The sequence below is a fragment of the Salvelinus alpinus genome, chromosome 6 (assembly GCF_045679555.1).
Source record: "Salvelinus alpinus chromosome 6, SLU_Salpinus.1, whole genome shotgun sequence".
NCBI lineage: Eukaryota > Metazoa > Chordata > Actinopteri > Salmoniformes > Salmonidae > Salvelinus > Salvelinus alpinus.
The window spans coordinates 76,210,556-76,233,735 of record NC_092091.1 but is presented as its reverse complement, the minus strand read 5'-3'; the positions used below and the strand labels follow the sequence as shown (position 1 = coordinate 76,233,735).

Genomic DNA, 23,180 nt, shown 5'->3' with positions numbered 1-23,180 from the left:
AGCTGTCACAACAAGGAAACAAACAACAATAGTCTTTACTTTACTCTTAGTTTATCAAAATGCTCATCCAACAATTCAGTAAAAACTCAACCGTTCCAGTTGTCAGCTTGGGGTCCAGCAGCAGCCTCTCCCTGATCCAGCTTGTGTCCAGAGCACAACACGTGCTCTTCTTTTATAGAAAGGGGAACAAGTCTGCTTAATCACTTCGTTAACCTGAAAGTAACCAGACAAAGGGAATCTATCCAGGAGCATATTCAATGCAATAGCAACACAGGGCTATCTTCACCCTGTTACACTCCCCCTTTCCTTTCAGCTTCCTGCAGATTTGTTTACTCTGTACATCAACATGTTCAGGAGGTGCAGGACTACAAACATGGGTCATTATAATGTCCAGACAATAGATTTTACACTTCACGCTTGCTCCAAGTGGATATTGAGGGTTGGGTAGGCTTAACCAGTGAGGATGCAATGGCGAAAGACACCACCGGGGCTCTCGTCTTTCTTAATGAATCTGATTGGTCGAGGAGTTTTTGAGTGACAGCTGGTTGAACCACTGAAAAGATCCTTGATTATCTTTTGGGAACCATGTAGGAGATCAACAGCCAAATATGAGCATTTGATATTGTGTTCATACTGTATGTAACCTGACAACAAAGACTGACTGTCAAAGATAATAAAGTAACTTGATTGGTGATACAGTAAACTCCTGATCCAGTGTGCTAAATGTAATGATGGTTCGGTACTGTTGAGAATCTTTGCACTAAATCGAAGCATGAAAATATCTGTAGCAAGTAAGAAGAATATACTTGAGTGATATCACTGCCAATCTTGTCAACTTGAAGCTTATTTCCTGCACAAACCTCCTTCAAAATAGTCGACAGGTCTACCATCTCTTCTGTCTGTTACTACAGTGGGGGTCCAAAATTACTGACAGCCTTGATAAAGATGAGCAATAACGACAGTGTAAAATAAATAATACAAATACTTAGCTATATTGTATGCTCCAAAAAATTGCACAATTAAATTATTTCATACTAATGCAATTGCTCAGAGAAAGATATTTTGTTTAACAGGTAATGTTTATTTTTCTCAAAAAGGTAAGGGTCAAAATGATTGACACCCCTAAAGATTCTATTCAATAAAGTATTCCAAAGTATTTTTGACTACTTTATAGTATTTGGTCCCATATTCTTAGCATGAAATGACCACATCAAGCTTGTGACTCTACAAACTTGTTGGATGCATATGCAGTTCGTTTAGGCTGTCTTTTAGATTATTTTGTGCCTAATAGAAATGAATGGTAAATAATGTATTGTGTCATTTTGGAGTCACTTTTATTGCAAATAAGAATAAAACATGTTTCTAAACACTTCTACATTCATGTGGGTGCTACCATGGTTATGGATAATCCGGGTAATGAACTAATGATGAATGATAAAGTTACAGAGGGTCAAAGATCATACCCTCACCGTGTAGACCTCTCAGGTCTCATTGCTCTCCTTTAATCCATAGAAAACATGTATCTTTTTAATCCTTTTAAATGTGTAGCTTTTAGTAATAAACCCTAGTGTGAAATAATATGGTAGGTTGATACAGTTGATGTGGCAGAAGATGATATCCTTTTACTGCTCTCTCTTTTCCTGCTTTAAGAAGATGGACAAGGCTACAAGGTTGCACTGCTGGTTACAACCAACCTGCCATGTGCAATTACCACACAAGGACAGAGAACGTGTAGAATAATTCAATGCATACATAGCAGTAAATCACAATACATAATGGTGCTACGGTGAATCACAATATAATACAGCAATACGGTTTAATTCATATATTCTTGATAAGCATGAATGATTGTAAAGCCAAGAGGACTGTCCTGTACTAGTAAGAAATGACAGTCTGGACTGCACTGAGGTGTAAATTCAGATGCCTCGTTATCTAGCTAGAATCATAGAAATATATATTTTTTAAATCACATTAACGACTCTGCTATACAGTGTAAATTGACACACAGTGCTGTTAAGGCTATTAAAACTGGAATACCAAATAAAAGTAATAATAATAATAGAAGAAGAAGATATAGCCATTTATCTTTGCATTTGATTCTGGAGACAGAATAAATAATGTGTATTATCTGACATGAATGACCATAATTCAGAAGAGCATCAATACTTCTATCTATCTATCTACAGTTGAAGTCGGAAGTTTACATACACCTTAGCCAAATACATTTAAACTCAGTTTTCCACATACCTGACATTAATCCTAGTAAAAATTCCCTGTCTTAGGTCAGTTAGGACCACCACTTTATTTTAAGAATGTGAAATGTCAGAATAATAGCAGAGAGAATTATTTATTTCAGGTTTTATTTCTTTCATCACATTCCCAGTGGGTCAGAAGTTTACATACACTCAATTAGTATTTGGTAGCATTGCCTTTAAATTGTTTAACTTGGGTCAAACGTTTCGGGCAGCCTTCCACAAGCTTCCCACAATAAGTTGGGTGAATTTTGTTCCATTCCTCCTGACAGAGCTGGTGTAACTGAGTCAGGTTTGTAGGCCTCCTAGCTCGCACACACGCTTTTTCAGTTCTGCCCACACATTTTCTATAGGATTGAGGTCAGGGCTTTGTGATGGCCACTCCAATATCTTGACTTTGTTGTCCTTAAGCCATTTTGCCACAACTTTGGAAGTATGCTTGGGGTCATTGTCCATTTGGAAGACCCATTTGCGACCAAGCTTTAACTTCCTGACTGATGTCTTGAGATGTTGTTTCAATATATCCACATCATTTTCCTACTTCATGATGCCATCTATTTTGTGAAGTGCACCAGTCCCTCCTGCAGGAATGCACCCCCACAACATGATGCTGCCACCCCCGTGCTTCACGGTTGGGATGGTGTTCTTCAGCTTGCAAGCCTCCACCTTTTTCCTCCAAACATAATGATGGTCATTATAGCCAAACAGTTCTATTTTTGTTTCATCAGACCAGAGGACATTTCTCCAAAAAGTACGATCTTTTTCCCCATGTGGAGTTGCAAACCGTAGCCTGGCTTTTTGATGGCGGTTTTGGAGCAGTGGCTTCTTCCTTTCTGAGCGGCCTTTCAGGTTATGTCGATATAGGACTCGTTTTACTGTGGATATAGATACATTTGTACCTGTTTTCTTCCAGAATCTTCACAAGGTCCTTTGCTGTTGTTCTGGGATTGATTTGCACTTTTCGCACCAAAGTACGTTCATCTCTAGGAGACAGAATGTGTCTCCTTCCTGAGCGGTATGATGGCTGCGTGGTCCCATGGTGTTTATACTTGCGTACTATTGTTTGTACTGATGAACGTGGTACCTTCAGGCGTTTGGAAATTGCTCCCAAGGATGAACCAGACTTGTGGAGGTCTACAATTTTTTTTCTGAGGTCTTGGCTAATTTCTTTTGATTTCCCCATGATGTCAAGCAAAGAGGCACTGAGTTTGAAGGTAGGCCTTGAAATACATCCACAGGTACACCTCCGATTGACTCAAATTATGTCAATTAGCCTATCAGAAGCTTCTAAAGCCATGACCCAATTTTCTGGAATTTTCTAAGCTGTTTAAAGGCACAGTCAACTTAGTGTATGTAAACTTCTGACCCACTGGAATTGTGATACAGTGAATTATAAGTGAAATAATCTGTCTGTAAACAATTGTTGGAAAAATTACTTGTGTCATGCACAAAGTAGATGTCCTAACCGACTTGCCAAATCTATAGTTTGTTAATAAGAAATTTCTGGAGTGGTTGAAAAACAAGTTTTCAGGACTCCAACCTAAGTGTATGTAAACTTCCGACTTCAACTCTATCTATCTATCTATCTATCTATCTATCTATCTATCTATCTATCTATCTATCTATCTATCTATCTATCTATCTATCTATCTATCTATCTATCTATCTATCTATCTATCTATCTATCTATCTATCTATCTATCTATCTATCTATCTATCTATCTAGGCTGTCATTGCTTTATGATGCTATAAGGAAATTACTTGCTAGCTACGTGGCTCTGAGCAGGCTAGATCATTTTGAGGTGGTTAATGTTAACTAGCTAGACAATCAACATAAGCTAAACCAAAAATGTAAACTATGATAACTTGTCAACTAGCAAGGGGTAATGTTAACTACAATACAGTGCCTTGAAAAAGTAATCATCCCCATTGGCATTTTCCTATTTTGTTGCATTACAACCTGTAATTTAAATTACATTTTTATTTTTATTTCATGTAATGGACATACACAAAATAGTCCAAATTGGTGAAGTGACATTTTTTTTGGTTAAAAAATAAAATAAAAATGGAAAAGTGGTGCGTGCATATGTATTCACCCCCTTTGCTATGAAGCCCCTAAATAAGATCTGGTGCAACCAATTACCATCAGAAGTCACATAATTCGTTTTTAAAAAGTCTACCTGTGTGCAATCTGTAAGGTTTTGTATTTATTTTCTTAGTCAACCTTGTGTTATGTTTTGTTGTGTTCTTGAACGCGGCCCTGTTTCTTTGTGTTCTTGAACGTAGCCCTGTCTTTCATTTTTGTTCATTGATTTCACTTGTGTTAGTTACTCACCTGGTCTCATCAGCTCCTAATTTAGTTCAGTTCATTCTGTTTGTGCTTTTGTGAGGTATTGTTCGTTTTGATTCTACTATGCCTAATCCTAGCCCGTTTGTGAGAACCAGTTATAGCCTTCAGTCCTAGTTTTGATTCACCTGCCTGTTTCCCTACCTGTGTATGACCATTACCTGCCTGTGACCATGATTCCTGCCTTCTGCGAAGGCGAAATAAACACCTGCCGTGCTCTGCGTGTGAATCTACACCTTTTTCTCCCTGACTATTCATTACACAATCTAAGTGTCACATGATCTGTCACATAGTCTCAGTATGTATACACCTGTTCTGAAAGGCCCCAGAGTCTGCCACACCACTAAGCAAGGGGCACCACCAAGCAAGCGGTACCATGAAGACCAAGGAGCTCTCCAAACAGGTCAGGGACAAAGTTGTGGAGAAGTACAGTTCAGGGTTGGGTTATAAAAAAAATATCAGAAACTTTGAACATTCCACGAAGCACCATTAAATTCATTATTAAAAAATGGAAAGAATATGGCACCACAACACACCTGCTAAGAGAGGGCCGCACACCAAAACGCATGGAGCAGGCAAGGAGGGCATTAATCAGAGAGGCAACAAAGAGACCAAAGATAACCCTGGAGCTGCAAAGCTGCACAGCGGAGATTGGAGTATCTGTCCATAGGACCACTTTAAGCCGTACACTCCACAGAGCTGGGCTTTATGGAACAGTGACCAGAAAAAAATATATTGCTTATGAAAAAAATAAGCACAAGTTTGGTGTTCGCCAAAAGGCATGTGGGAGACTTCCCAAACATATGGAAGAAGGTACTCTGGTCCTTTGAGACTAAAATTTAGCTTTTTGGCTATCAAGGAAAATGCTATGTCTGGTGCAAACCCAACACCTCTCATCAACCCGATAACACCATCCCCACAGTGAAGCATGGTGGTGGTGGCAGCATCATGCTGTGAGGATGTTTTTCATCGGCAGGGACTGGGAAACTGGTCAGAATTTGAAGGAATGATGGATGGCGTTAAATACAGGGACATTTTTGACGGAAACCTGTTTCAGTCTCCTAGAGATTTGAGATTGGGACAGAGGTTCACCTTCCAGCAGGACAATGACCCTAATTATACTGCTAAAGCAACACTCGAGTGGTTTAAGGGGAAACATTTAAATGTCTTGGAATGGCCTAGTCAAAGCCCAGACCTCAATCCAATTGAGTTTCTGTGGTATGACTTAAAGATTGCTGTACACCAGTGGAACCCATCCAACTTGAAGGAGCTGGAGCAGTTTTGCATTGAAGAATGGGCAAAAATCCTAGTGGCTAGATGTGCCACGCTTATAGAGACATACACCAAGAGACTTGCAGCTGTAATTGCTGCAATAGGTGGCTCTACAAAGTATTGTCTTGGGGGGGTGAATAGTTATGCACGCTCAAGTTTTCATTTTTTTTTGTCTTATTTCTTGTTTGTTTCACAATAAAAAATATTTTGCATCTTCAAAGTGGTAGGCATGTTGTGTAAATCAAATGATACAAACCCCCCAAAAATACATTTTAATTCCAGGTTGTAAGGCAACAAAATAGGAAAAATGCCAAGGGGGGTGAATACTTTTGCAAGCCACTCTGTCTGTGGTAGTTAGCTAGCAAGCACTAGCTTCAGTGGTACTACAAATTAGCTACCTCTGGTAATCAGATTTAGGTGGCTAGTTATATCACGTGGTCAGGCCAGCTAGCGCTACCCGAATGACATAGGCTAAGGCTATTAACCGAAATTGACAAAAAGGTTTGCCAAATGTAGGCCTAAATACCAATGTAGCCAAGATACACAAGTGATAACCTCCGATGGCCGTTTATTTCTTGTCATCCGACAAAATGACACAGCTCAACTCAGCTCAGCCATAGACTGATGTAGCGATCAACAGTTACAACCGATAGGTGGCATAGAATAAACAATATATGGACACATCACATCCAAATAATTCGCAATGCAAACTCCATAGCCTTTTACATTGGATTTACAATTCTTCCAATGCACCTTGCGCGGAAACAAACATATGTAACCGGTGTAAAATGGTTAGCTAGTTAGCGGTGCATGCTAGAAGCGTTTTGAATTTTCAAAGATTTTATTACATTTTTCAAAGAATGTAAACATATGCAGACAAAATACAACAGACAGATGCACAGAAACATCAACTACTCCACACGTGCGCTGACCCACATGTTCCTACCGCATCTATCTCCAGTGCTTGTAAGACTCTATGCCATATGGCCTCAAAATGCACTATTCTAGAAACGTTTCAATCTGTGACATCACTCACTCTGAGACCTGAGACAAGTAGATGTTTCCCCTACTCTGCTTTTGTGGAGCGATAGGTACGCATTTTTGAATCTGAGAGTAAATACAGCCGTATATATTGATAAAAGTCACCTTGTCCGAGAGAGATTTACATGGTTATCAAAACATCACCCCAGGGTAAGCCTACACAAAACACGGTCCTTTTAGTGTTTCTAAAATCCCCAATGGGAACCATTTATGGTGGAAAAACGATTGGAACCATTTCCCTGTTTGACCGCTAGGTTTAATTGGTTATGACACCTCCATTGTAGGGCTATATATCTGAGAGATAAGAAAGATCAGGACACATTATTATTAATATTTATATATATATATATATTTTTTTTTACATGTATTTAACCCCTTATTTTTGGTACTAAACAGTCTCCATATATTTTGTAGCTTAGGCCGAGGCCAGGATTCAGCACTGCTGAATGGACAGCGCCTCTGGGCAGTTTAACTCTGTGGTGCTAGACAGACAGCACCTCTGTCTAGACTATAATTGTTCCAGTTTGTGGACAGGCCAGGAGACGGTATGTGGGCACAGATTGTACAAAACTCTCTTTCAAACCCTTTCTCTGACCTTGGGAGTTAGAGGCACACACTTTGAGACTCTCTAGCCCCAGCAGAGGTTATCCCAGGTTAAATACTGTCTGTTCACACCTCTACACCTGACCACTCTGTTTGGTTGCTAGGGGTGGTTGCTAGGAGGGTGGACGCCTGAAGGCCCTTCTGAGAGGGCAAGCTCCTCAGGCTCTCACTGCAGCACCAGGAGTCAACAGCAAGTTGACAAACCTCCTGGCTGCACCAACAGAGAGGTCGTCACCGGTGACCTCTCCCTCATGAACCTTGCTCAACCTTACTGTGGACTTTGCCGAGTCAGGGATCTTCTGATATAACTTATGCCCAGTGTGTAGTACTATGTAACTACATGTCTATGTCCACCTGCGATGTGTATGTCTCTTTGTTACATCCTGGTGTAGTATATCATGTTAAATAGTCCATTTATCCAGTCCTGTGTGCTTCAGCCAGGCAGTTTGCAAAGGCCTTAAAGATGGCCACTGTGTTTGTGTGTTAGGTTAGCCTAGCCCTCTGTACATAGTGTGTTTACAACCTGTGCTATGCTTATCCTATTAGGCCTTTGCTAATTACTTAGTGCTACATGTTTACGCCATTACCTTCCATTTTCTACATTCCTGCTTTTTGCTACCGTAGCACTGCGTTGCTATAGCCTTACTGCTATATAACACATTGTAATACCCTATCCTGTCCTACTCTCTGCATTGAACCTTTTGAACTCTTTTGACTTATGCTGCTACATATGCTGCTGTTACTGTTTATGATCTATCCTGTTGCCTAGTCACTTTATACCTACCTATATGTACATATCTACCTCAATTACCTCATACCCCCCAACTCATTGTGTATTTATTCCTCGTAGTATTGCTTTTCTATTATTTCTCTATTTTTCTCTCTGCATTGTTTGGAAGGGCCACTAAGGAAGCATTTCACTGTTAGTCTACACCTGTTGTTTACAAAGTGTGTGACAAATAAAATTTGATTTTTTATTTGATATGTGTATTTCTCTCTCTGTTCTGGAAACCACTATCACTTAGACTTTCACTAGTCCACTTCCTGGCTGCTGTGTGTGTGTGTGTCTTGAGTGTAGTAATAAATGTGTGAACTGTGTATCTGTTTCTATTGATCCAGTATCCCTACACATATGGTACTGGAACTGACCCTGTATATAGTACGCTTACTTACTTTGTGTTCTTTCTTCTTTCTTCTTTTTATGTCTTGTGTGTTTTTGTTCCACCTTGTTATTGTTAGTTTTACATTGTTATTGATTACTGCATTGCTGTGGTTAGAGCTTGAAAGAAAGGCATTTTAACGTACTTGTGCATGTGACATTAAAAACTTGAAACTACTGGTCATTTCCGTCCTCTAACCGGGACGCTGGGACAGTTGCACCTATAATCTAAACCAGCACCTTTATCAGAGACCACCACATGGTGACACTCTTTTTCACAGTTTGTTTCACACACACTGACTACATTTTACAAGTTTGTATAGGCTAATAACCAGTTATTCTCATGTTTAGGTAGCCTAAAGGAAAACCATGACATTTTGAAGTAATGATGAACCCAGACACTTCCACCGTGTTTTTGGATGGGCCTACATCAAACAAAATACAGAACGATTTGATTGAAGTATTTTCTAATGTAAGGACAGACGAATGGACTTCATTTACAAGTAAAGGTAGGCCTAAACGTATTTCCCAGGTATAGGCTACTGTTGACATTGTGACCTGTCGTCTTTGCTGCTCATTTCAGATCGATCCGTGTTGGATCTGGAATGAGATCTCCAAAGTGATCTGGTGTTGGATCTGGAATGAGATCTCCAAAGTGATCTGGTGTTGGATCTGGAATGAGATCTCCAAAGTGATCCGGTGTTGGATCTGGAATGAGATCTCCAAAGTGATCCGGTGTTGGATCTGGAATGAGATCTCCAACGTTTTTTTAGGGTGATCTGGTGTTGGATGTGCGATGCTCCTCTTTCATGTTTGATGATACCCCGTAATAAGACTACGCAATCTGACTCCATGAAGATGAATAGTAAAGTGCAACCGAGACTCTTAAAGAGCTACAGGAATAGACTATCAAGAAAGGTCTGAGAATTGTCTATCAAAGGCAAATGGGTTTAATATCATTGTAAAAATGAACGATTACATTATAAGGCAATACTGCAGCAGAGTGACATTGAGTGATCCTGGGACGGCCTCTTTGTCTCAATAATATGTCTCTTGGTACACCCAACCTGAAAGAAGAGACAATTCCAGAGAGAAGAAACAAATTAGTTTGATTTCATCTTGCCACACTGCAAATCTCCACGAGACAAATTATATAATCCCGCACTTCCAATCCTACATGTCCTTGTCATGTTATTGTACAATAATTGACAGTGACGGCCAATTGTCGGCGTTAACTTAAAAGCTTGTTGTCGTCTATAGTCCCTGAGCACTTACCTCCTGGGTTCCGTCGCATGATGTATTTTCTAACCTCATCATAGATGAAGATGAGCAGGGTGTAGGGAAAGGCACATACCCACCAGAAAGGCCTGAGGAAAAAGAGAAGGAAATAGAAATTAAAAGATTTGAGGTAAAAGTGAATGACAGACAACTGGAAAGAGGTAAGGAAAATATTTTCTCTCTTGGTTGGGCAGTAAACCCCACTACACCGGAGCTGTATTTTCTCTCTTGGTTGGGCAGTAAACCCCACTACACCGGAGCTGTATTTTCTCTCTTGGTTGGGCAGTAAACCCCACTACACCGGAGCTGTATTTTCTCTCTTGGTTGGGCAGTAAACCCCACTACACCGGAGCTGTATTTTCTCTCTTGGTTGGGAAGTAAACCCCACTACACCGGAGCTGTATTTTCTCTCTTGGTTGGGCAGTAAACCCCACTACACCAGAGCTGTATTTTCCCACTTGTTTGGGCAGTAAACCCCACTACACCGGAGCTGTATTTTCTCTCTTGGTTGGGAAGTAAACCCCACTACACCGGAGCTGTATTTTCTCTCTTGGTTGGGCAGTAAACCCCACTACACCGGAGCTGTATTTTCTCTCTTGGTTGGGAAGTAAACCCCACTACACCGGAGCTGTATTTTCTCTCTTGGTTGGGCAGTAAACCCCACTACACCGGAGCTGTATTTTCTCTCTTGGTTGGGCAGTAAACCCCACTACACCGGAGCTGTATTTTCTCTCTTGGTTGGGTAGTAAACCCCACTACACCGGAGCTGTATTTTCTCTCTTGGTTGGGCAGTAAACCCCACTACACCGGAGCTGCATTTTCTGTCTTGGTTGGGTAGTAAACCCCATTACACTGAAGCTGTATTTTCTCTCTTGTTTGGGCAGTAAACCCCACTACACCAGAGCTGTATTTTCCCACTTGTTTGGGCAGTAAACCCCACTACACAGGAGCTGTATTTTATCTCTGGGTTGGGAAGTAAACCCCACTACACTGGAGCTGTATTTTCTCTCTAGGTTGGGAAGTAAACCCCACTACAACGGAGCTGCATTTTCTCTCTTGGTTGGGAAGTAAACCCCATTACACTGGAGCTGTATTTTCTCTCTAGGTTGGGAAGTAAACCCCACTACAACGGAGCTGCATTTTCTCTCTCGGTTGGGAAGTAAACCCCATTACACTGGAGCTGTATTTTCTCTCTAGGTTGGGAAGTAAACCCCACTACAACGGAGCTGTATTTTCTCTCTAGGTTGGGATGTAAACCCCACTACAACGGAGCTGTATTTTCTCTCTAGGTTGGGAAGTAAACCCCACTACAACGGAGCTGCATTTTCTCTCTTGGTTGGGAAGTAAACCCCATTACACTGGAGCTGCGTTTTCTCTCTAGGTTGGGAAGTAAACCCCATTACACTGGAGCTGCGTTTTCTCTCTTGGTTGGGAAGTAAACCCCATTACACTTCAGCTAGCTAGTGAGCCCTAACTGATCCTGTGAGACCACAGTAGTTTCCGCCCTTTATAATATCCACCCATTTTGCACCTCATCTTTTAAAACAGAGGGTGACCTTTGTGCCAAGTTGGTATACAGAAGAACATAAGATAATCTAAAGGGTCTATTGCTCACTTGAGTGGGTACATTCTGATGGCAATGTCCATTCCAGGGCAGTAGGACAGGAAGAGAGCCAGGGCGGATTCGGAACAAAGTCCGAAGATGAGAACACGGTTCCTGAGGTGCAAGGAAAAAGTAATTAATTTTCATGGATTTAAAACCAACAGGGTGGATATTGATTTTTGAAGTGAGTCGCAGGGCTGTATGAACGTGTGTGTGTGTCTTAGGACCCAGACCACAGAGATCGATGTGTGTACTTACTTCATTAGTCCCTGCTGAAAGAAGGAGTTCTTCCTGGTCTTACAGACGACCAAAACGGCCCACTGTGCAATCACGACAGCGGCGAAGTACGCTGTGTGGCAGGTGAACTCAATAATCTTTCTGCTCTCATATGTCTGAAGGATAAGGGAAGAGAGAGAGAGAGGGGGGAGAGAGAGAGAGGAGAGAGAGAGAGAGAGAGAAAGAGAGCGCGAGAGAGGGGGAGAGAGAGGGGAAGTGATGTGTGTAGATAGGGAAACAGAGGGGAGAAGGGGGAACGTGTTTATTACAATGTTACTAAATGTGTGGTGAGAATGTGAGCCAGCGACAGCAGTGGCATCCACAAGCGCACAAAAGGAGGGATAGTAGCAAGCTGTCTACGAAGCCCAAAGCACGGAGAGGACGTTGGGGGTTGTGTGGTGCAGTGCCGAGGCTACAGACCTGTCTCTCTGGCAGTGACTGTTCGTCCACTGACTATCCGTAATGCAAACTGTGCAACAACCCTGATCCATAATCCCAGCCATGACTTCCAAACCTTTTTTTATACTATATCACATTTATTGATTTATTTCGTTTTCTTGAATTTCCTGATGGAATAAACTTACTGGAATGAACAAAATAAAAAAAATGGGAGAGACTAAAAAAGTTCAAATGGAGAACTCATCACACAAGAAGGTACTCAAAACAAGGCTAATGCTAATCCCTTCATAGAAATGTAATGAAAAGAACAGGCTAGGAGCTATAAACCTGGCAATTTGACTGGTAAACTCATGCCAGCCCATCCATTATGCCATCATTGACTTGAATGGAGATGCTCTTTCTATTCATTCTATTTCTATGAATCCGTTAGTAAGGTGACAGCAAGAAGGCAGAGCAGCGTTTGTGTACTCACCCACTGCTGGCCGTAGCTGTCCTCCAAGTCGTTGATATACTGGTTTTCCCAGTCCAAACGGATTCCTAGCAAATCCATGGGATAGAACCCGTTCTCAGCCATGATTACAAAGTATGTGAAGAAGCCGGCTGCGGCCAGCATCACTCCTGTGAGGAGGAAAAAGGAGGAGAGCATTTGTTAACACTTTATTTGGATAGTCTGTAGAGCATCCACAGATGGACTATCTACAGACTAACATCAGTAACATTTCAACTAACTATCTACTAACCCTAGCCCTAACCATAACTTTACCTTACCCTAGCCATGGCAAGCAGTTGCTAATCAACTGACAGTCTGTTGATAGTATCATGTTTTGTTGATAATACAGATGGACTATCCTAATAAAGTGTGACCAAGTATTTTGTCAGTGAAGAGACATTGATCAGATTGTAAATGTGCTATGAAACAGACTGGTCAACATTCAACTCATAAAGGTAAAACAGAAGCCTTACCAAATTGACCATAGGCCACACTAATGAGTCTCTCGTTCACCAGTCGGTCTGTTTTGGGGTTCCGTGGCTGTCTCTTCATGATGTCGTTCTCAGCTTGTTCATAGGCCAGGGAGATAGCGGGGATCTTGAAGGTAATGATGGGAAAAGATCACCCGAATTAGAAACATATTGTTGGTCACTTCGATGTTTGTGAATATATCTTCTGAACAACCTCTGAAATGATCACGGACATGGTTTGTGGTGATGCAGCAGAACACATGATCAGATTGTTCACTAAGGAGGAATATCCACATCTGAAAGACCCACCATGTCAGTTCCCAGGTCGATGCAGAGGATGGTGACGGTCCCTAGGGCCAGTGGAATGTTGGCGAGGAGCAAGAAGAGGAAGGGGGTCATCTCTGGAATTTTACTTGACAGGGTGTAGGTGATGGACTTCTTCAAGTTGTCAAAGATCAGACGGCCTGGGGGGAAATAGAGGATGGAAGGGATAGTCAGGGTGATGACAGAAGGATGGAAAGACACAGCAGATTGATAATCATCGGCAGAGCTCCTCATACCCTCTTCAACACCAGTCACGATGGAGGCAAAGTTGTCATCCAGGAGGATCATGTCTGCAGCCTGCTTGGAGACGTCAGATCCAGAGATACCCATAGCAACACCGATGTCAGCCTTCCTCAGAGCAGGGGAATCGTTCACACCATCACCTGTCACAGCCACAATGGCCCCCTGTGGATAAGTAAGAGGGATGTTTAGTAGGATCGGACCCTTTTTTTCAATTTTTGCCTAAAATGACATACCCAAATCTAACTGCCTGTAGCTCAGGACCGGAAGCAAGCATATGCATATTCTTGATACCATTTGAAAGGAAACACTTTGAAGTTTGTGGAAATCTGAAATGAATGTAGGTGAAAAAAACACATTAGATCTGTTAAAAGAAAATACAAAGAAAAAAACATGCGTTCTTTTGTATTTTTTTTGTACCAGCATCTTTTAAATGGAAGAGAAAGGCCATCATGTATTATTCCAGCACAGGTGCAATTTAGATTTTGGCGGCTAGATGGCAGCAGTGTATGTGCAACATTTTAGACTGATCCAATGAACCATTGCATTTCTGTTAAAATCCTTGTATTAGACTGCCCAAATGTACCTAATAATGGTTTATTAATAACTTTCAAGTTCATAACTGTGCACTCTCCTTAAAGATCTTAGCAACGAAAGATGCAATGATCCTGACTGACTCATAAGCATGGATTCATTAACTAAATAGTACCTGACGCTGGCAACCCTCCACAATAATCAGCTTCTGCTGAGGAGAAGTTCTGGCAAACACAATCTCAGTGTGATACTTCAGGATGTCATCCAACTCTTCGGCGGTCATGTCCTTCAGCTCTCCACCGTGGACAACACAGGCCTTGACATCTCTGCATGGCACAAAGACGGAAAGTTAAAATATATGCTAAATATAACTGGCTTGTATTTTTCACCTATTTTTCATATAGGTTTCTGTCACTCCTCTTTAAGTCTAGACAGTGTGATGACATACACTGAAATGTTCCCGAACAAACTTCAACATACCTTGGGTTGACCTCAGAAACTGGGATTTTCAGACGAGCAGCAATTTCCTCAACAGTCTCGTTGCCCTCAGAGATTATGCCCACACCCTTGGCAATGGCCTTCGCAGTGATGGGATGATCCCCAGTGACCATGATAACCTAAGGGTAAGACGGGAAGTTGAGTGGCCTGTTCACCGTGGCTGCTATGTGTGATGGCCGAAGAGTCTTGAGTTTACTATGATATTGCCATACCTTGATTCCAGCACACCTGCACTTGCTCACAGCGTCAGGCACAGCAGCACGGGGAGGGTCAATCATGGACATGAGGCCAACGAAGCACAGATTCTCAGTGGGAAAGTTCACATCTTCACAGTCAAAGTCAAAGCCTTCTGGAAACTGGTCATCAGGGAGCTGGAAATGGCCGAAACCTGGAAAGGACGCAGAGGCAGAAACAACCTTGAACAAATTCTGCATGTTCAAGACTGTAACATTAGCTCCCAAACCTTTTAATGAATATGTTTCCATATTGGTGTGGGCCCTCTTACCCAGCACTCTCTCTCCCAGTCCTCCTAGCGCTTCGTAGGCTTTCTGAAATGATTCCTTTATCTCGTCATCCAGAGGATGTTCTTTGCCTTGGAGCAAGATGGTGGAGCAGCTGTCCAGGATCCTCTCAGGGGCTCCCTTCATCACCAGCAGATGATTGGACTCGCCGGCCATGTTGTTCTCATGAATGGAGAGCTAGTGGAAGATGAGATGACACCATGAAGAGGGTTGACTTTGTTTTAAATAACTCAACAGGTTACCAGTGAGCCTGGTAAAGTAAAGTTACGGCTACTTATTGGACGTAGATACCCAGTAGTAGTTACAAGCTGACTGGATGTAGATACCCAGTAGCAGTTACAAGCTGACTGGATGTAGATACCCAGTAGTAGTTACAAACTGACTGGATGTAGATACCAAGTAGTAGTTACACACTGACTGGATGTAGATACCCAGTAGCAGTTACAAGCTGACTGGATGTAGATACCCAGTAGTAGTTACACACTGACTGGATGTAGATACCCAGTAGCAGTTACACACTGACTGGATGTAGATACCCAGTAGCAGTTACAAGCTGACTGGATGTAGATACCCAGTAGCAGTTACAAGCTGACCGGATGATTTCAGTTTTTACTTCCATAGTTTGTTTTCCATAGTTTTGTTCCTGTGAAGCACATTGTGTTGCATTCCATGTCTGAAATTTGCTGTGTAAATAAATCTTGATTTGATTTGATTGACCAGATACTATGTATAAAGAGCTCACGTGGTTACCTGGTATTTGTTGGTGGAGTTGAAGGGGATCTCAACGACTTTGTTGTACTTTTCTCTCATGTCTTTGACAGACCCACAGCACAGCTCGATACACTTCAGCAGGGCAGTCTCTGAGGCATCACCAGCCACATCTCTCTTGAGGATAGGTACGTTGTTCTGTTCTGCCAGGAAGACGGCACGGTTGCACAGGCCAGCGACTCTAGCCAGGGCAGCCCAGGTGGCAGAGCTTTTGTCGAAAGAGGTCCCACTCTGGTTCTCTGTGGTGTCAGCGTCATGGATCTGGTTGTCGAACCACATGTGAGCCACGGTCATTCTGTTCTGAGTCAGGGTGCCTGTTTTGTCGGAGCAGATTGTGGAGGTGGAGCCCAGGGTCTCCACAGCTTCCAGATTCTTCACCAGGCAGTTCTTCTTGGCCATACGTTTGGCAGTCAGAGTTAGACACACCTAAGATGGAAATCCATAGCAGAGGGTTAAAGAATAGACAATTAGACAACATATGTTTTGTTGTTATAACAAAAAACATATTTTGTCAAATGTTGTATACATTTTTTTCATTAAGTTTTTGTTAAACATGACTTTTCATCAGCACTCACAGTTACAGTAGCCAGAAGACCCTCTGGCACATTAGCGACGATGATTCCAATGAGGAAGATGATGGATGGCAGCCAACCATAGCCCAGAATGACGGAGAGGATTAAGAAAGTCAGACCGAAGAAGACGGACACACCGGTGATGATTTCAATGAAGTGATCAATTTCAATTCCGAGAGGCGTCTGCCCACTTTCCAGACTCATGGCCAACGCGGCGATACGACCCATGATAGTGTGGTCACCAGTGTTGATGACGATACCTCTGGCAGTTCCTGGAAGGGTCAAAAAGTGAGAATATGGTTTAGAACAGGGTTCTCCAACTGGCGGCCCGTGCGCCGAATTTGGAACGCGGGTGGTTTTATTTGGCCTCCCCATGATTTCTGAGAAAAAAAAAATATATATATATATATACGTATAACAAAATTGTTAAAATAATATATAAAAAAACATAATAATAAATATATTTATATATATATATTTATTTATTTTAATTGGGGGGGGCATTTTCATTGTTGGATTTAAAACTAAAATTTAAACCCTCAGGAAATCAGCTCCAGGTGATTTTAATTTGGGAAATATGTTCACAAGTATTTCCAACCATAATAGAGAGACACGTGATCATATACAAATGTAAGCAAGGTTTGAAATGTTGATGTTTGAGTCAAATATGATATCTGTTTGTGCTTCTTGCAGTCAATTATGTTCCGGCTCCCTGACCATCTGCTCAAGAAAAAAAATGGATGATTTGATGATTCCTTGTTTAGAATCACAAAGAGGCAATTCAGACAATGTAACACTTTTCCTATGCCTCCCTTTCCTACCCACTTCTCAGTAGTTGGTTTTCAGACTTACTTTATGGAGGCCTTAGGCCTTAACAAGGTTTCCTTGCAAGCACTGAATACATGTAATTAAACCCCAGAAAACACACCCACTTGGTGGCCTACCAATTCAATCAGGGAGTTTTTGTTTAATTCGTTTTTCTGTTAATTTATCTAAAGTAATCTCTTTAAGTACTGTGTACCTTAAATTTGAATTTGATCGCCACAAGACTTGATTGTGGAGAACGTGTTGAGAATATAAAACGATCGAGACAAATATGCGTTTTCAAGGCTGTTTCAGAACCCATGGGTACATTTTAAAACACTGATTTGACACATTATTTATGTTTAAGGAATAATCATGAATCCTACTTCATGGAAATATAAAGGCTTTATGCACAAGTAAAGGTGTTTGATTCATTTTGAAAGTTACCACATTCAGTTAATCAATGGTAACGTTGAAAGTAGTCTAGCCAATAATAGTTTTATAATTATAATATGGAGAATAGTATAAAATAATATGATATAATAAACAAACCCTAATTGCCCGCACTGATCATGGAACTGTGCAAAGTGTTGCGCTGTGCATCAAGATCAATGTATCGGTTTGAGCTCCATAATGATTTAACAAGCCTATATGCCCCCGATTTATTTTTACTACAATTTGTATTTGGCCTTCATGAAATAGTATACACTATTAGTTGACCCTCAGCCACAGACACAAAGACGTGACAGCGTTTACAGATGAACGAGAGAAAGGTAGGCTAAGTCAAACGATGTGATGGAATGATACGAATGTAGAGAAGGGAACGAACACTAAATATATGCGGTTATTATGTACAGTCACCTGGTTATTATGTACAGTCACCTGGTTATTATGTACAGTCACCTGGTTATTATGTACAGTCACCTGGTTATTATGTACAGTCACCTGGTTATTATGTACAGTCACCTGGTTATTATGTACAGTCACCTGGTTATTATGTACAGTCACCAACCGATAGGGGCTGATAAAGAAACAAGAAACGTTGGAGCATATGTGTAAAACATTCTAAAGGGCACAAAGGTTCAATTTGGCGCAACTCTTTACCTTGTCATCCCATTTGGCGTGTGTCTCCAAATTTAATCCCTGCAAGTTATAAGGCCATACAATAAAAAAAATCTGCATAACGGCACATATTTCATACTTCACTGTGGGGATTACTCATTTACCTAGCTCTTATCAATTAGCTCTAATCAATTTATAAATTACAGTGCATGCTGTTACTTCTATCGGGAAAAATAAAGTAGATGCTTTTCCACTTATAACCGGCATGTTTTCTCGACCTTATTAATGGTGATGGAATTATTTGGGTATTAAATCAAGGTCAGACACACCTCCGACACACCTCCATTTCTGGCGTTTCCCACATGCTTAAGTTCAATGGCAGAATACAAACAGAATAGAAACAAATAAACAGTGCATAAAACATTTATAAAGTTCAATATATGCGCTTTTAACTCCGGTCTGAATCCCCTCCTAAAATAACACATTTATACAAGTAATTTGAACTATTCAATAATTGCAGATAGTTACAGAAGGCATTTACCTTCAACACAGTTGGTAGAGAAGAAGGCGATGTTCCTGGTTTCCAGGGGGTTGTCATTGCTAAAATCGGGACTACGAGTTTGGGGCTCAGATTCACCAGTGAGGGAGGAGTTGTCCACCTGAGTGGGGAAAGAGAATTGTGTCAATACAACAACGAATGAATTACATTTACGCGTGTGACACATGACTTAATGTATTTTTAAGTATCCACCTTGCAGCCGCTGGCAGAGATGATACGCAAATCAGCAGGTATCCTATCTCCTCCTTTCACCTCCACTATATCGCCAACCACCACTTCTTCTGTGTTGATGTTCTTCTTCTCACCGTCACGGACAACCAGGGCTTGCTACATGGAAGAGGACACGATTAACATCCGTGCACGTAACTATATGATAGAGTTCTTCTCAGAGGTGTTTGAAAAGGCAGAAGTCTAACCTGCGGGACCAGGTTTTTGAAGGAGTCCATGATCTTTGAGCTCTTGGCCTCTTGGTAGTAGGAGAAACAACCGGTGATAATGACGACAACAGCGAGCACAAGACCCAGGTACAACTGTTAAGAAGAGGCAGAATGATTATGAGAATATCGTCTTGTCATTAAGTAGGAAAAGCCTTTCAGGCACTGGAGGCTTCGTCTCAAATTATCTCTGAATTCTATGATTGTATGATTCTCACATTGGCATTGGTCGGCTCTTCCTCTGAGGTGACCTGGATAATGTGGGCTATGAAGCAGAGCACAGCTCCGATCCACAGCAGCATGCAGAATCCGCCAAAGAGCTGTTTGCAGAACTTTACCCACTCAGGGGTAGTGCGGGGAGGAGTCAGGGAGTTTGGACCATCGCGAAGAAGGATCTCCTTAGCCCGAACCGAGGATAGACCCTAGGTGGGGAAAGGAGGAGAGAGGGAAAATGTAAAGTGAAGGGAAAGGAGGAGGGAGGGAAGGAGGAAAGCAAGGCACAAAGTAAGCAAAGGGATGTCACACAATCTGAAAACATATATTTTACTCCAAACTCTGTGTAAACTTTAGGAAGATATATATATGTTTCATATGTTACGATTCGGTGTTAGATAGTGATGTCATCGTGACTTAGAAGGCAGAGGAAGTTCTACCAACGCTACGACCTTGTGTCGTAACCTCCACGACTTCAATGCTCTTCCAAATTACAGTCAGCTTTCATCCTTAGGAGCTACTGATCCAACTGGTTGTCAATGTTAGAAACGGAGGCACACATAGATATTCACTCACCCTGGCTAAGTCTGTGCCGTATTTCCTGTTAAGTTCATCCAAGGTCAACTTGTGGTCATCCTAAATCAGAGAGAGAGAGAGAGAGAGAGAGAGAGAGAGAGAGAGAGAGAGAGAGAGAGAGAGAGAGAGAGCTCGTTGAACTAGGTTGTTCTTTAATCTTTCCACATTGGCAGAAGTAAACAGAACATTTAGTGATGAAACACATTTCTCCAATAGTTTGAACGGATTCTATGTATGACAAGGTCATGCAGCATAGATTTGAATCTAAACCATAGAAGAGTCATTCGTTTCTGTATGATGGATGGAATCGCTCTGATTCATGACTGAATCCATTACTGAATGTTACCTTCTGCCCTGAAAAAGTACTGCACAGTGCACGTGTCCGTTTTCTATTTCGCTACATGTAAGAAAGCAGTTTCCAACGATAGGCTACTGTTTCTCTCAAGTTTAAACATAGGCTATTGGGGTTTTAGAACTGCCCCCAAGACTCACTGCAGAGTAATAGTAAGTCAATGAAAATGCAAATGAGTGCCCAAATGCAAATGTAGAAACCAAAGAGCTTTATACAGGCTTGATAGGTTGTGTGCTGCACCTTTTCTGGCCCACAGAGATGAATAGGCGTACACTGTAAAGGGGTTGCCGTGAATTTTACACTAACTTACAGGCAGCTAGTGGTAAGTTACTGTATTTAATATTGCCTACTGTAATATGAATAAAGTATCAAAGCAAGTACTGTGTAATGACAGTAAAATATCATAGAATTTACTCTATTATACTGTTAAAAATAACAAATATTTTATTGTCACACACTGGACAGGTTCAGTGAAATGTGTTGTTTTACAGTTATATATACAGTTAATGTTGGAAATGTGTGAAAAAAAGGGAATACAACTGACTGTAATTGGAATGGATGAAATTAATTGAGGGGAGAAGGGGTTTGTATATCACAGTGTTTTACATGACATGGGATTGGTACAAGCAGGTTAGCTGTTAGGTAGTGCTTACACATTACAGCATATCAATTAATATTTTGTGTTTCATATCATTTGCACTTCTAGAGGCCTTAACCAAAGGCTTTCAAACTGTCAGCAACTACAGGGCAAAACAGACCAAAATGACATAGCAAAATACTCAACCATCAAAGGTTTAAGACTTACTGCCACTTCAATATGTTCCCTATACATTTGAAATTGTTGGGGCACTACTACCACACACCAGTTAAATTGGTACAACATTCTCGCTAACGGGTTCAACAAATACAGCCTCTTACAAGGCAAGCCTCAAAATATGGTAATGAGCCAGAAACAACAATACCATGCACCCACTAGTGGTCAAAACGTTTTAGGAGCTCCCCAAAAATTTTTGGTACTGAATTCTGTGGGATGGAATTACAGTACCATTTGAAATACAGCAATTCTTTCCCCGCCCAAATTACCGTATAACATTACTGCATTACTATATTATTTACTATAGTTTTTTTGGTTTCATTATCTTTGACGCAAAAGGGGAGGTTTTCTCCTTCAGGAAACCTACTGAAAAAATACTAAAAGAAAGCATTTTCCAAACTTGTAGGATTGAAGTCTGAACGGATAATTTCTCACTTATGGGTGGCACACAATGCAATATGGGGGAATGGAATTGGCAGGGTATATGCAAATAAAATACTGTTGTAGTTAATAAAGTTAAATAAGTGTAGTGTTTTTGCGCACTGTTGTGTTTTTGTGAACATTACTGTAGTATTTTCTACAGTGTTTAGAAAAAACAATAATACTGTCATATTTACTATAGCATTCTACAGTATATTACAACATTCTACAGTAAGTAATACACATGATCGAGGGATACTACAATGTATAGTATAGTATTCTACAGTTTACTGTAGAATTCTATAGGTAGAACTGTAGTATTCTGTAGTCAACTGTTGTCTTTTTTCATGTGGGAAAAAAACTTTTTTTCGTTACAGTGTACTGTGCACCTTTGTCTTTTCTTAGCTTAAAACATTTCTGTGTTTTCTATATGTCATTGTGTATATTTTAAACACATTTTATATGGATTCATGTGCACTGTCCATGTCATCTAAATTAGATGAATAAATGAATAAATAATCCGTTTTCCTCACCAGGTCAACTTCCTTTTTCAGGTCATCCTTCTCCATCTTCTCCTTCGCTTTCTTCACCTGCTTTTCACTCTTCTTCTTTCCATCGTCCTCGGAGGTCGCCGCCAGTTTATAATCATCTTTCCCCTTCTGTATGTCAAAATACACGTTAATGATGAGAAGCTGTACACTATCAATGTGCCTCTTTGCAATTCAGGTATAGAAATTCCATTTAGAAATGTATAAAATCCCCTTAAGAAGTAGCCATTAACATAAAATATAGAGCTAAATAGTTTTTGCAAGTATGAACTGTAAAATAACATATTTTTAGTTAAGATGAAAAAACAACAAAATAAGTCAAAACAAATCCTGATAATCAAAAGTGCAATGCAGACTTACTACAAGCCCCATCCTTGCACCGCTGTCTCAATCCCAGTGGTTTTGTGAAGATCATTTATTTCCTCCTTATCCTGAGAAACTCCACCTGTTGCACGTCTACACCTGTCTCTCTCCCTCTTTCTCCACGTCTCGAGGCAACCAAGAGCTCCCTGGGTAGCTAACTGAGGTTTGAATATTTATATGGTTTACCTGGCCAAGGGGAGGTGCACAGGAGAAATGAATCAGATGTGTGGAGCAGGGACTGAGGATGGGAGGGGTTGGGGAGAAGGAGTTGGATCTGTGCCAATCTTCACCTGTACAGCTAGGTCATTTTGACCATGAGCCCCCATAAAGATGCATCCCTGTCGGAAGTTGACGGTACTCACAATAAACAAATGGGTTCAAAATAACA

The 23,180-nt window shown here is 41.0% G+C and overlaps 1 protein-coding gene across 1 annotated transcript; it reads right to left on the bottom strand.

The window, feature by feature from the left end:
* Window positions 1–9,608: 9,608 nt before the first annotated feature.
* On the bottom strand, window positions 9,609–22,945 carry LOC139579383 (sodium/potassium-transporting ATPase subunit alpha-1-like). The gene is made up of 21 exons (XM_071407965.1): window positions 22,790–22,945; window positions 22,415–22,540; window positions 20,296–20,355; window positions 19,725–19,928; window positions 19,489–19,602; window positions 19,265–19,399; window positions 19,055–19,172; window positions 16,651–16,919; window positions 16,058–16,501; window positions 15,292–15,484; window positions 14,999–15,174; window positions 14,769–14,905; window positions 14,464–14,614; window positions 13,751–13,919; window positions 13,500–13,654; window positions 13,194–13,317; window positions 12,703–12,848; window positions 11,814–11,947; window positions 11,568–11,669; window positions 9,950–10,041; window positions 9,609–9,741 (listed from the first exon to the last, which is right to left on the bottom strand). Exons 1-21 carry the CDS (start codon window positions 22,799–22,801, stop codon window positions 9,713–9,715), a joined length of 3,090 nt encoding a protein of 1,029 aa, XP_071264066.1. The 5' UTR covers window positions 22,802–22,945; the 3' UTR covers window positions 9,609–9,712.
* Between the last annotated feature and the right edge of the window lie 235 nt (window positions 22,946–23,180).

Bases quoted from the DNA above. Each gene is read 5' to 3' on its own strand.
- LOC139579383 (XM_071407965.1), bottom strand. The intron at 20,356-22,414 runs GTGAGGAAAACG...TCTCTGATTTAG, and splicing joins TGAAAAAGGAAGTTGACCTG to GATGACCACAAGTTGACCTT. The intron at 9,742-9,949 runs GTAAGTGCTCAG...CTCTTCTTTCAG, and splicing joins CATGCGACGGAACCCAGGAG to GTTGGGTGTACCAAGAGACA.